The following is a 14,827-nucleotide window of genomic DNA, read 5'->3' as shown; positions in this document are numbered from 1 at the left end:
TTATTTGTCATCGTAAAAGCACAGCATTTTTCGCAATATGACGAAATCGAATAGAAAATAAAACTCAATTCTATCAATAAAATATGATTATAATATATTATTAAAATTGTAATCTTATAAATTACAAATGATGACGAACATTATTTCACAAACCTATTTTAGTTTTATAACTATTATGATTATACTGAATATGGTGTATAAAGCGCATATTTCGATGAAACCATTTCTAACAAATCGCATACGTTGCAACATGTTTTATTGTCATTTAAAAACATATAAAAAATATAAAATAACTGTATTTTTCTTTCTTTTGTTCTTTGTAAAGCTTTGTGGTTTTATTTGGTGAAGTTTGTGAAACGAATGACCTATACATCGAAAGAGGAAACGCCTCTACACAACTTATATACGTTATCACTTTTCGATACCTAATCTTACCTTTATTAATAGCCATAGCTGCTGTAAATTATCTCTATTTATACGATACTGTTTTTATTAGACCTTATGGATACAATACTATTCCAGTTTTTCCGTCGCCTCTGCGTCGACTAACTTTCTCTTCTTCGGGACACAAAACCCGTATAACGGTTATTATAATGATGTTTATATATATATATATATATATATTTAACACATTTAGGTACCTATATTATACTTATATTATGGCTGTATTAAACACAGGTACCGTAGCTGTACTACTATGGTATTGTGAGTGCATATATACCAGTCGAGAATCCATCATTAACACAATAACACTAAATACATATTATAAGCCATAATTATCATCATCATTCTTTATAAGCCATTAATTAAATATCTACAGAAAAGAAATACTGGATAATATTGTGAAACGTTTATATTATTTTTTTTTTTTTTAACGAAACGCTGTAATGTTAATAAAATTATATTAAATATACATAGCTATATCATTATTATAATATATAGATACAATCGCGAGTATAATATATGTTTCGCCAAATCGCATAATTTATTCGCACGTAAACCCACGAATTATATTCATACAACTTAAAGTGCTGATACAGTAAAATTCTTTGTTGTCGCGATGAACGATGGTTGTTATAATATTCTACTAAAACAGTAATGTAAATCATGAATAATATTGTAATTCGAAGACATTTTATTATTTTTATTGTTTTTAATCTTTACTTTTTTACTTATATTATATTATTATCATATGCGTGGCCGCGGGAACTCGTGCAATGGTCTTTAATAAATAATGGTATAACATATAGCTATATTAATATATAGTTTTCTAATTTTCTTCTCGCTAAATGCAAGGGATATTTTTTTAATTTTTTCATACGAAGCTTGTCTACGCCAAATTATCTAGGCGCAACATATTAGTGTGCAATTAAATGAAAAATCGCGAAATGATTACTGGTTCAATGTCATTGTAATTAATGAGTGCATAAAAAGGGTCAAATACATGATTATTATTATAGTAGTAATTTTATTGGTAGTAGTTTCCAATAAAAATAATAGTAGGTATTATGTCCGATTGCGAAACGCAGATATTAAGAAAAAAATCCTACGAGTTCATCGATTAAACATATTTAATATACCTATAATGTATTTTATTTGAATGACTTAATTGTAATATTAAATAACGATATGTTATTAAATATGTATATAGAACTTTTAGCTGCAGTTAGTGCTGTAGTCTATACAGATGTATACGGCGTATAGTATTTTTAGTATCTTCATAGTACGTTTTAAAGCAATTCAATAAATATGATTAAACATGAATATTTTATATTTTATATAATAATAATCGTTGAGAGAATATGAAAAATAAAAACATAATTAGTAATTACACACATTGCGAGTCACAAGCTATTAACCCCAAAATACAATGCTTTATTCTACTAGATTAGACTCGTTTGGATGTATGTTTGGTGTGTGCTGTTACGTTTTAATATTAAATTCCATACTTAAATAGTTACCAACACAAGATTGAATGTTGTTTCACGTTGTCATTTCGTATACAAGAGGATTTTGTAAAAATAAATAGGTATATATACATAATGCATATGTGTTTATAATAATAATACGCCAGATGAAATTTCGACGCTGACAATCGTAAAAATAGCTGTAAGTGTCCTCGTATACACCCCAAAGTAACGGAGAACATATGTGGCGTGTATGTATAATACATATGCACAGAAAATTTTGACGTTGAATACAAACATTAACAAACACTTATAAGGCTGTTAGTTTTTCATTTATAAAATATAATATACATCTACAATATTATTGGTATTTGCAGTTGTAACTTGTAGATTATAATACTTTCAATTATTTATCATTATTTATTATATTTAGACCGAATAAGTAATTTTTTTTTTCATAACACTGCAAATACCACAACGGGGTCTTATTGTTCGCTTATAATATCTAGCATTGAAATAATATATAATTTTGTTTTCTAAGAAAACAAATAATTATATTTTATAATTTTGTCAATGTCAGATATTTCACTAGTATTTAGTATCATAAATGGTATATACTATTATATTATTTACCTACTTGTATCATTCACATAATTTATTAATTATATTGATAATCGTGATAGTTACACATGCATACGTATGTCATTACTTTACATCCGCTTTCGTCTTCGAATTGTCCTAACAGCAAGTAGTAACACTTTAGTTTTTGGAATTACGAATTTCGTTCTCTATCAATGTATATTAATAAGTATTTTACTTTATATATCATAATGGAACTAAAAATATAAATACAGGTCGATATTTATGAATTAAACGGTGAAAAAACCAAGAGTTATATACATAAGTTGACTTTTTATTTTTCAGGGCAACAAGAATTATCATACTGCATTGTAATGTATGATGTATATTTAATCCGTTATACGGTCTTATGATTTTAGTTATCACAATATTTAATTTATTGGAATATTTAGATTAATTTTGTCACATACCGGCTACATATTCCATGTGATATAATAAATTGTATATTATATTATAGGTAATATAGGTTCTTATAAGGTGCAAACGTAAAAATTACCATGAATATTTTTATATTTCGATTATAAAATTCCTAATTTTTATACACAATACACTAACATAAAAATTAATTTCATTAAAAACATATTTTATTTACTCTAAAATATAAAATTTGTTAGGTATTGTATACATCATTCAGGTTGATAAATAATTTTTTTTTTTAAATTTTTTTATTATTATGGTGACCTATCCTATTGATTTATTTCATTTAAGACACAAATTATTTATTCGTTTACTAAACTGATTTTTTTTTTATATCTAAATTACTTTTATAGGGTTTCAATATAATGTCTATAAATATCTATATACTTAAAACCTATTACATCGATATACATTTTTATATATTTTTAACGAAAAAATATTCATAATTAAATTATTATTAATATTATGACTAGTTAATATACATTTTAATTTGATTGCGTGTAAATTAAAAATAAGGTTGGCTATGCTTATTTATTAAGTAGAAATTCAAATAAGACAAGTGCAATAGTTATTTGAAGATAAATACTGTTGTAGAACTTGTTATCGACATGCAATGTATGTAATTATTTTTAATAAATTTGCATTTAGAACCTATAATCTTCCGTACTGATGCACCAAGCTTAACTAAATCTTCTTTCATGTTTGTGATTTTTTTACATACTCTGACTCATTCAAGTTCTACATTTTTAGTACCTTTCAATTAATTTTATAATATATATGTATATATGTATGTGTGTGTGTGTGTGTGTGTGTGTGTGTGTGTGTGTGTGTGTGTGTGTGTGTGTGTGTGTGTAGATATTAAATTTCTAAATGCTAATTATACTTTTTTTAAAGATAGATCACAATTTGCAATAAACAAATTAATTGAAAAATTACGACCTTAAAGGGGCTATAATGCGTTATCTACCTATATATAACCTGTAATTAAACTATGTACCTATAGGCTATGATAAAATTACATTGTATTTTGATTAAGTTCATAAAAATTGTAAATTTCATTTCATTTTAAAGGGAGCTAATATTTTTAAATTATGAGAAAGTACTGCACAATACAAAGCAGCTCCTTATGCTTTGCGTATATCCACTTCATTAAACACTGTAGAAAATCTATGTACCTATTATATTTTACTCATGCGTATTATCCATATCTATTGAATTTGCAAGAAAAAATTCATAATGAATGTCTAAACAAAAACATTTTCATATGGATAAAAAAATTACACTTAATTGGATTTAAATTTCAATCATTTTTAAATAAAAATGATAAGTTTTTTTATTATATCGAATTTAAATTAATTTTAATCAATTTTAAACAAACATTTTATTATATAATTATGTCATTATAATACAATAATACACTGATATGCAGTATTTACTCAAAAGTAATAATAAAGAATTGAATTAATCATTCAATATTTTAAATTTCATTATATAATTATATATATTATTTTAAATATTCATTTAAAAATAATATATATACTTGTTTTTTTCTGTAAATGAGTCTTAAATTAATACAGACTATTTACTTTCATTGTAATATTTGTACCTACTTAATAACATAATTTTCAGAATTTCGAGTTGTCAATTGTATTTAATATTACTAACAAAACAATTAATAATAATTAATAAACTTTTATTTAAATAATTTGGCGTTTTCATTAGTATATTAAGAAGGCATCATACCTACTTTGTGTTTTATCTTAAATTTTATAAAAATTGCCTATTATCAAACAAGAAAAATATAAAATTTTCAATATTATATCTGACGATCAACGAATAAATACTAAACACTAAATATGTCAGTTATAATATTTTGTTACGATTGTCCTACTGCGTATTATTACATAGCCTTGAAATTACATAATATGTTAATAATATAATCGCAAAATTGTCTAACTTTCTAACCATAAGAATAAATTGGGGGTGGGGGTTTATCATTATGTTTGTTGTCTCATTGGGTTTTTTTAATAATTTAATTTTAAGCGAATTCTGAGTATGTAAAATATTAAAATCGAATAACGCTCATCTTGCTCATAATTTAAACTTAAATATCTATAAAAAACAATTATCTTTAAACATTTTGAACTATTCATAAAGAATCTTGTATTAAATTTTTAAAACTTAGATACAAAAAAAAAAGATTTTATATATTTTTAACCACAAAATGCTTTGCATCTTTTTGTGATTTTGATGACTTTCGTTAAAATTCTAATTTAAAATGTATTTTCATGAAGATAAAAAAATAACTTTGGTGGGATTTTATATTATTTTTTCAAGAGTTTTGACCTAGGGATTATTTTTTATTGATATTTATATAATCGAAAATTGAATTTGCGTAAAAATTCCCGTTTTTCCAAATTATAAAAATAAGTACACGAAATTTTAAGTTTGATTTCTCTGAACTAAAAACTATATCCAATGTTAGGTTAGGTTAGGTAAAACCATTGCCTCTAGGTGCATTTTTTCTTAATCCGGCCCTGCGAATGACTACAACTTAAACAGCGTATATCTATAATAAAAATCATTTATCGTGTTTTACATGATATGTATAATATCAAATATTTTTTTAGTGCTGTAATTTTTTAGTACAGTTGAAAGTCTTAAATGTTAAAATTAAACATTTTACACATTTTTACAAATAAAATAACTTATATATTTTTGAATATTTAACGAATTTTGTAAGAAATTTGACTATTTAGTATATCGATATTACTCATATACGAAATTTAAATCATTATTCGAAAATAAACTAAAACAATTTTAAGATTTATAATATTTATGTATAACATACAAATAGTAAAAATATCTTTTAAATGTTGGCATTTCTAATAAATGCTTTTATGAACATTTTATAAGAATTACAATGTTACAGAGGTCTAGTTCTTTACAATTATTTGTATTTGAAAACCAATAAAATTCTAAAAAAGGTTTTGTCAAAAACTAGCTTATTTGTGTAAAAATGTTCACTTACCCCTAAATTTTCCTTTTTTCCCGATTATTTTAAAAGTACTAACTGAGATTTTTTCTGCTCAAAAAGTACTTAGTCTATAGATTCCATTTCTTTCAACAAAAAAAAACACACACATAGGTACACGATACATCATTATTCATTTGATTATAACACTAGTATTGAATCTATATTCTATTCAAATACAAAACGCTACCTAATATTTAAATTATTATAAAGATAATAAATATTTGTAGTTATTATGTAAACTGTGTACTTGTGAATGTAAAATAAGCGTTTGTGACGGAAATAAAATATCTGCATACATAATATGTATATAGTTAAATTATTGTTCTATAATCATTGTGTGTACTTATCTTTTTAAATATCCTATTACATTAAATGAACTATTTTTTTTTATAAAATATATGACACATCAAATTTGTCCAATTTATATAGGAAGGTATTAAATTGTATTGTTTAAGTATCAGTTTTTTAATACTCATATTATTTGAATCTGTTGCTAAGAAATGTATTAGTGTTACTTTTTATTATCATACATTCAATGTTACCATGTGTGCTTGATTAACCATCCTCTCCACCGCTAAACAAAAATTAATTTTACCAATGAAAAAAATATTTTTATCTATCGAAGGTGGTAGAGAGTAGAGAAGTGTCATTAACCGTAGGCCAAAACACATTAGAACTATTCAAAATACACAATCAGCTTTTCCATTTTAAAAACATTGTCAGCACCTGTAGGCATAGTCAAGCACTAAAAACTAATAGTTGTTCAAATTTACATAAACCACGAATTTGGTGAAAAAGTTATAGTTGAAAAAAAACTTATTTTTATAAACCAGTAATTAATTTTTAACAGTTTGTTCTGTAGGTATTATATTATTAAAATTTCAACACAGTTTCATAATTATTAATTATAAGTAAATAATTCAGTCTCCTGATGTTACTGATAGAAGCTGATTGGTAAAGGTATATGCAAGCATGTAATCAGAATTTTTTTAGAATGTTTTTAATTTAAATTTGAATACAACTTGGGGAGAGGAGTTCATACACTTTCCGTTTTAGTTAATTAATTAAAAATTAATAGTCTACAATAAAATTATTATCAAATATGAAATCGAATCATATCATATCATATTTGAAGCACTTAAACACGCTTAGTAAATATATTTTTGTATGAACACAGGCGAGGGGTTGTAACAAAACCAAAATAACTCCCCCCCCCCCATCCATTGGCTATGCTATTGAGTATAACTTTTTTTTTTATTTAAATTGAATATTTACTTTTAAATACTTCTAAATATGTATGTATCAATGTGTCATAATTAACTATACATTTATAAGTACTTATAATAAATTTATATTCTTTTAAAAATTAATAATTTGTAACATGTTATCGTATGAACGTTTAAGTATCTATAAAGATTTAAGAATTAAATCATTTTATTGATTATTTTATCTATTGTGCATAATAAACGGAGATTATAAATAAATATTTTATTAAAAAAAAAGTGTTATACTTCATATAAATAGAGTAAAGTTTATCCAAAATAGGAATTACAGGTGTAGAAAAAAGTAAAAAAATTTAAAAAGCAACCTCGTGACAAATTAATGTATGCGCCGCCACTGTTATGGAGTCGTATCACATCGCATACACTATTTGGTATATCGTATATATATTATACATTTGGTCGGTAACACGTGTTTGGTATAAATATAACGTATTAGATGATTCCGTTATTCGTTGTGTATTGCCTAAATAGTGCCTACAATGTCAACATTCATTATTTCAAAAAGTTTTAAATCTTTTGAAAATATTACTTTTACATAATTCTAAGTCGTTGGAAATCAACATTTAAAAAAAAAAAAATTATTTTATTTTTACAGTTTAATAATATTATAATTTATTAAGCTTTTACACAGGATTTTATATTTTAAAGATTTTAAAGTAGAATATTTTTTGGTGTATTTCGATAAATGAAAATCAAAATTTTGAACTTGTAATGTAGCTATAGTACCAGAATTAGTTTTAATTAATCTTTCATTGATTTAATAAATGTAAAAAAAAATTAATTTAAATAATTATTAAAAAGAAATCGTTCTTACTAGCAAAATATTCTTATAACATAAAAGTAGGTACTTAAAACTTAGATGATCGGAGTAGTGGACCAACATTTTTCATAGTATCCTTGGTAACATTCAACGCTACTTAACTAAATTTTAAATGTTTATAACCAATTAATTAATAAATTCTTATCCAAAATTCGATTATTATGTACCTATATCGAATCGCTTCGAACAATATTATGCTAGTGATGTCAAATTATGTAAAAAAAAAAATATTTTCAAAAAGTTAAGACACCAAAAATAATGATTGTATATTGTGTAGATGCTTAAGTGGATCACTTTGTATTGTTATAAATAATATACTTGTATACACTGTAAGTATTTGAATATTTATTCGATACTCGTGTGACACGCTGTAGCACAATAGGGGGTATCTTAATGGTTATTTATAAAAACAGGGTATCTCGTGATGTTGATTTCGTATTTCAACATTATAATATAGTACGCAGCTGCATCAGCTCCAAAGATTTAACTCAGATTTATGTAAATATTTTGTAATCTGAATTAATAATATTTATTAAGTATTTAAATATAGTAATGTCAGTTTTTATGCTTAGTTGAAATATAAGTAAACGAGTAAATACATCACGCAGTAGGAGGGCGTGAATAAACACTATAATATAGCTTGCAGTGGCATTCTGTAGGTTAGGTAGATACTTGTACATGACGCATAAGAGTGCTCCTCTAGACCCTAACTGGCTTAAAATATTTTTCTCAGTAAAATTTTATTGCTGTTTTTAAAATGTTTGTGTAGGTTTCAAAGGTAATTATTACCAAAATCTTTTTAGAATGTCACTATTTTTTTTTTTTAATATTTATTATAAAAGACATTTACAATCTGTAAACACATAAAAATAATAATAGGTACATAATATAATGAGTAAATAGGAAGACATATTATATACTATACTAAACGTGGAAAGCGTTAGGGAAGGGAACGTCCATCGACACCATAGAGTAATATACTCTATGATCGACACTACTTCCAATTTATGAACTTAGGAGGGGGGAAGTTATTATGAATACTAATTAATGTAATTACTAAATATTATTTAGTAAATTATGCGGTCATTTACGTTTGAGTAAATGTAATTACTTATCAATTAAATAAATCATTCCATGTATATAGAATAAGTGATAAATTGGTACGTCCCTAGTGGATAATATTATCAATGGTGGATATGAATTACAAACACTATGAGATGTAGTATACCTATGTTAACGGATAGGTATTAATATAAAGTACCAAAAATATAGGATATAATATACATCGATTATCGTCAAACGACTCTACAGACTTTAAACATAATGCTTTTTATGATAAAATAAAAATATGATTTTCTATATAAATATTTTTAAATTTTACAGGATTTGGTCTTTAATTAAACAAGTAGTTCATAATCGTGACATGACGTCGTCCTTACCTTACAGACAATTAGAAGATGATAACAATGCAGATGACCAATTGGAGCTCAATTCCACATCGGTAAGATTGAATACTATTCAAATTTTCAAATAAACTACAAATTATAGTGATGGCTTATACTGCGTAGTTACGATTTAAAATTCAAATAAAACGTAGTTAATGAACACATGTTTTCTTCCATGAATTGTTTTTCAAAAACAATCTTATCAACATCATAATATCATTATCATAATAATAATTAATAACAACAACAACACAATGTTATTGAAGTTAGACAATTTCTGAGTATTATTGTTATTGTATACTTACTATAACGTTGACGATTTGACATATTCAAAACATAAAATTCTACTGTCCTTGGTGATATTACAGTAAGTAGTAATAATATTAGTGGTAATTATGTAAATTCGATGGTTTCAGACTGAGATTAATGTTTATCATGTTGATGGTACGTATGAAACAGTTTCAGTAACCCCAAGTACAACATCCGAGCAAATATGTTCCCAAATAGCCAAAAAAGTTATCTGCCAAACTTACGACTGGTCAATTGTGGAAATTTGGAAAGACGAAGGGATAGGTAATTGTGTTTAATGCCTTACCTTTGTTTAATACAGTTGGTATAACTATTAATATGTTGTTCATTTTTGTTAAGAGAGAACATTAGAAAATCACGAATCTGTGTTATTATGTTACCAAAAAATGGGGCCCGAGAAAAACAGAATATTGGTTCTCCGTCTAAGCAACAAAATGTTTCACATGTTCAAGCATCCAGAAGTAAATTTTATTTCATGTATAGAGTGGACCACAAGAATTAAAATAAAATAAATAATTTTCTAGTCTAGTTTCTTGATTCTTAAAGCCTGTTTTGTTTATATATTATTCAACAATTTTAATTATTTATTTATTTATTTTTATAGGAATTTTCTCTCTATAGAACATGGGATCTTAATAAAAAAAAAGAAACTAAAGTCATACAGGTAATTTAATATTGTTAATATTAATCAATTAAACAAAAAACAAAAAAAATAAAGATTTTTTCTATTCATAAAATATGAATTTATAATAATAAAATAAAATTATTGATAACTTTCCTAAGTTGCATTTTATTAAAAAATTTCATAAGATATAGAAATATAGGTTGATAATTTAGTGATTTTCTAACCTAACCTAACCTAACCTTGGCAGAATATAGTAGTAGTATTTTAATTTGATGTAAAACAGTTTATCTCATTTAATTTAAATTGAAGTTAAATCCTAACTATAATGCTTAATCAATATAAAAGTTAAGTTGGGCTACTAACTAAGTTAGGTAGAAGTTGGTTTTAAAATTTACTAAATTTATAACTTTGTTAGAAGTTAGTTTGGTAAAAATACTTATTTAAGTTAGAAGTTAGTTTTTTTTAATTTAAAAAACTTGTTTTTTCAAATTTAATGTATTACATAAATTAGTTATTAAGTAGGTAGGTTACAAACTTGAACTATTGGAGATTAATGAACAATTAAATTGAACAAATTGATATTGATCAAATTTTCAAGTAGGTAGGTAATAAGTAATAACTTCATTTTCTGGAATATCAAATATTTCTCTTTAGAATATAGAAATTTAAACAAAATACATACAAACAGTATAACATAGCATATTTATCTGTAATATATATTTATTATTGACACAATTTAAATATAAAAATTCATACATAATTTATGCAATATAGCCTATATTTTCTGAATTGTCTATATAATATATTATATAGTTTTATCATAAAAGTAAAATAATATTTTTATCATAAAATTGAGAAATGGAAATATTTAATAATAATCATATTTATTAATAATATATTATTTGAAAAAAAAAACTACAAAAATAACTAGTTACTTATTAGTTTTAACGATTTAGATTCGATTATTTTACACATTAAATTCAACTAGTTAAGTTACACATTTAATAAGCATTAAAACTAGTTAAGTTTTTAATTAGTTGGTGCTCAGCTTTAGATAAATGTAGTATATTTTAAGTAGTATATACCAGGGGTGATCAACTTGTGGCGTTTGTCTTTGTCAGGTAAAGCTCACGTCTTATTTATAAAATATATATTTACTTATTATTGTTATAAATTAAAATTTTTTTGAAATGTACTAATATAAAATTATCAAATTATTTAAAATGTATCTATAAACATTTTAACCCAAGAGCTAAAATCATTGTATTTATTTGTGTGGCCTTCAAAAATTTTGATGTTGGCCATCCTTGATGTATACTATATGTCTATAATATAATTGTTGAACTTCCTCGTTATTAAATATCTTATAAATTATAATCTATGTTTTATTTAAATACTTTGATTTAAATTAATCTAACTAGTTTTACATTTATTGTACAAAATATAAAACACCATTAAAAATTAAACCATTTCTTTATTGACCTAGTATTTTATATATTTTAGCTATTCATAATTAGTCTAAAACTTATATGAAATTGAAGAACAACCCACTTTTTTTTGTTTATTATTCTAGCTCTACACCTATTGCATTGATTGGTCTTAATCAGAATGTTAATTATTTTGATCTTCAGCCAAGTTTAGAGTATCAATTGGAAGCCAAGTTGAATTATTTATTTAAAGTTTTATCTTTTGTAAATCTATTGATTCATTAAAATAATTTTTATTTTAAATGTAATTTGTATTATTTGAGATACGTATAAACATTTTTTCTTGTTATTATTAATAAAAAATAATAACTTAAATTCAAAATTTGAAGTAAATCAATTTTTTTAATACTTAGATAATAGTTTATAAAATATAATTGTGTTTAAAATTAACTAAAATTTTCCTTTCATAAAACCTTTATTACTTTTAACAATACTTTTTAATTATAAAAGGTTCATTAAGTGTTAAGTTATATTTTCTTGTTTTCTACGTGTATACTAAGTTACTATAAAATTTATCAAATAATAAAATTGTATGATTTCAAGATGTTTGGCATAATGATTATTTTTATTATTTGTCCATTAAATTGTGCATCAACACTCAATCATATTGAGTGGCTGTTTTTGATTTCAGAAATATTTTCAATTTTATCAACTAAGTATTTTTTAAATGAATGAATAAAAAAGATTCTTGTCAAATTTTTTTAAATAAACAAATTATTTGTTAATTTTTAATTTTGACATAACAACTTGATTATTATTTAAATTTATATATTTTTAGCTTAAATCTTAAATTATTTAAAAATGTTTGTAAAATATTGTCAAAAATCATAAATAAATAAAACAATAAAATTATTTTCAAAATATTAAATAAAGTGTAATAATTAATTAATTCAAGCATTTGTGTTACTATTCTGTAGTTAATAATACAATATTATTGTTTGTTTTATTTAGAAAGTTCTTAATGGTGACATTTGTCCATTACATTTTGGTCAAGTATGGGTTTATGATTGTAATAAAACAAAACCCTTTTGGGATATAACAGTTTTGTTACTCAAGGATAAAAATCTGTATCTCTCATCAAATGTAAGTGTTTCAAATTTCTAGTAGTTAACTAATAATCACAGGTACACATAGTAATTACAATATAATTTATACTTGGTTTATAATTTTTCAGCACAAAAACATAGTACCACTCATTAGGAGAGCCGGAATTAGCTGCTTTCTCAACAGTATTATGGTAAGATAATATATGAATTTATTTTTTAGTACTAGCTAAATAATAGAAAATTAAGTTTACTATGAATATTTTAAATTCATTTTTATTTTCATACTACCATTAATTTTATTTTAGTACTAGTTAGAAACCTGTCATTTTATTACGAATAACTATCATTCTGTAACTACAGATGATGTTTCTCAATGCCATTTAAATAATGAGATTTTAAATGAAAATAATAAAGTATAATTTATGAATGCAAAATAAATTCATTATGTCAAGATTTGGTTAAAGGATAAAATGTGTATAAGATAAAGTTATTTAATTTCTCATTTTCTTTTTAATGCTTTAAATTTATTTTACTTCATTTGTATTCAATATAATGAACTCGTTTAAATTTATAGGCTATGTACAACAATTATGTAACTAAAAAATTTACTATTCGAAATACCTAATATTTTAACTTAACTAAATAATTGCCAAATAATTTATTACTTAAATTATTATTTAATTATTAATTTAAGTTTATGTATATGGTAATTTTTTTAATTATATTAGTTATTATACATGATTTAAATTAGAAATATATCATTACTGAAATTTTAGGTATGCAATGATCAAAACCATTTGATTCTAATTTAATCTGTTGTAATATAATTTTGGTGTCCAGGTGTTTTTAAATCAATTCCAAATTATTGAATCATCAAATGTATTTACATATACTCAAGAGAATAAAAATAAATAAGTTTTATAAAGTTTAAATAGAAATTAAAAACTATTTAAATAAATACAATAAAAGAATATTGTTATTTATTAATGATATAGATAAAAATGTATTATGCTCCTCAAGCATAACACTAATTCTTATGTATTAATCACAATAACATAAGGTGGTATATAAACGTTATCTAAATAAATTTTCTTTAAAAATCTAAATAATTAAAAATATTATGCATTTTTTTGAATACTTAGTTAAATAAATAAATAAATAATTGGTATGCTTATATTTTCTTAAACTTTAAATTTTAAATTTAGTTAAAATATTACATAGTCTTTAAAAAACTTAACGTGTTTCTCTTGGTAGAGTACCAAGGTTTAGGTTTGCTAAGCCTCTATAAACCTTTGGTTATCATAGATAACAATTTTTTGCTTGATTAAATTGAAGCTTATAATTATTTATATAATACTAAATAATTACTAAATAATGTAACATTTCAAATTGAAATACTTACTTTCTCATTTAGGACAATTAAATCTAATATCTATTGTTATCTATTTTAAAATTTATAGTAAATTCTTTTAATTAAAAAAAAAAAAAAACTATAATTATTGTTTAAGTTATTTTAATTTTAACCTTGTTATTAATAAATTTACTCTTTACCTATGTATTCTATTATTAGTTATCATAAATCTTGCTTTTCAATTTCTTATTAGTACATAGCAGATAGTCTAGAAATTTATTCAAATATTTAAAAATGTATTTATTTTCTTTCTATGGATACTTAATATGTTATACTAGCTTATCATTATTATTTATTAATTTTACAATATTTCGATTAATATTTTATACTTTTATTGAATTTTATGGAGTTCAAGATGGGCTAATATTGCATATGTTTTATATTTACTTAATTAACTTATT

General features: G+C 23.3%; 1 protein-coding gene across 1 annotated transcript in view; it reads left to right on the top strand.

Annotated features, from left to right (window-relative positions):
• The window catches only part of LOC112593544 (growth factor receptor-bound protein 14-like), a 96,901-nt gene that overhangs the window by 40,749 nt on the left and 41,325 nt on the right, over positions 1-14,827 (top strand). The window contains 6 exon segments of the mRNA XM_025337984.1: positions 9,487-9,604; positions 9,965-10,121; positions 10,197-10,318; positions 10,462-10,521; positions 12,921-13,052; positions 13,144-13,206. Coding sequence (XP_025193769.1) covers positions 9,487-9,604; positions 9,965-10,121; positions 10,197-10,318; positions 10,462-10,521; positions 12,921-13,052; positions 13,144-13,206 — 652 coding nt within the window.

The sequence above is a fragment of the Melanaphis sacchari genome, unplaced genomic scaffold (assembly GCF_002803265.2).
Source record: "Melanaphis sacchari strain LSU unplaced genomic scaffold, SCAv2.0 Contig20_pilon_pilon, whole genome shotgun sequence".
Classification (NCBI taxonomy): Eukaryota; Metazoa; Arthropoda; class Insecta; order Hemiptera; family Aphididae; genus Melanaphis; species Melanaphis sacchari.
This window is presented reverse-complemented; position numbering and strand designations above follow the sequence as displayed.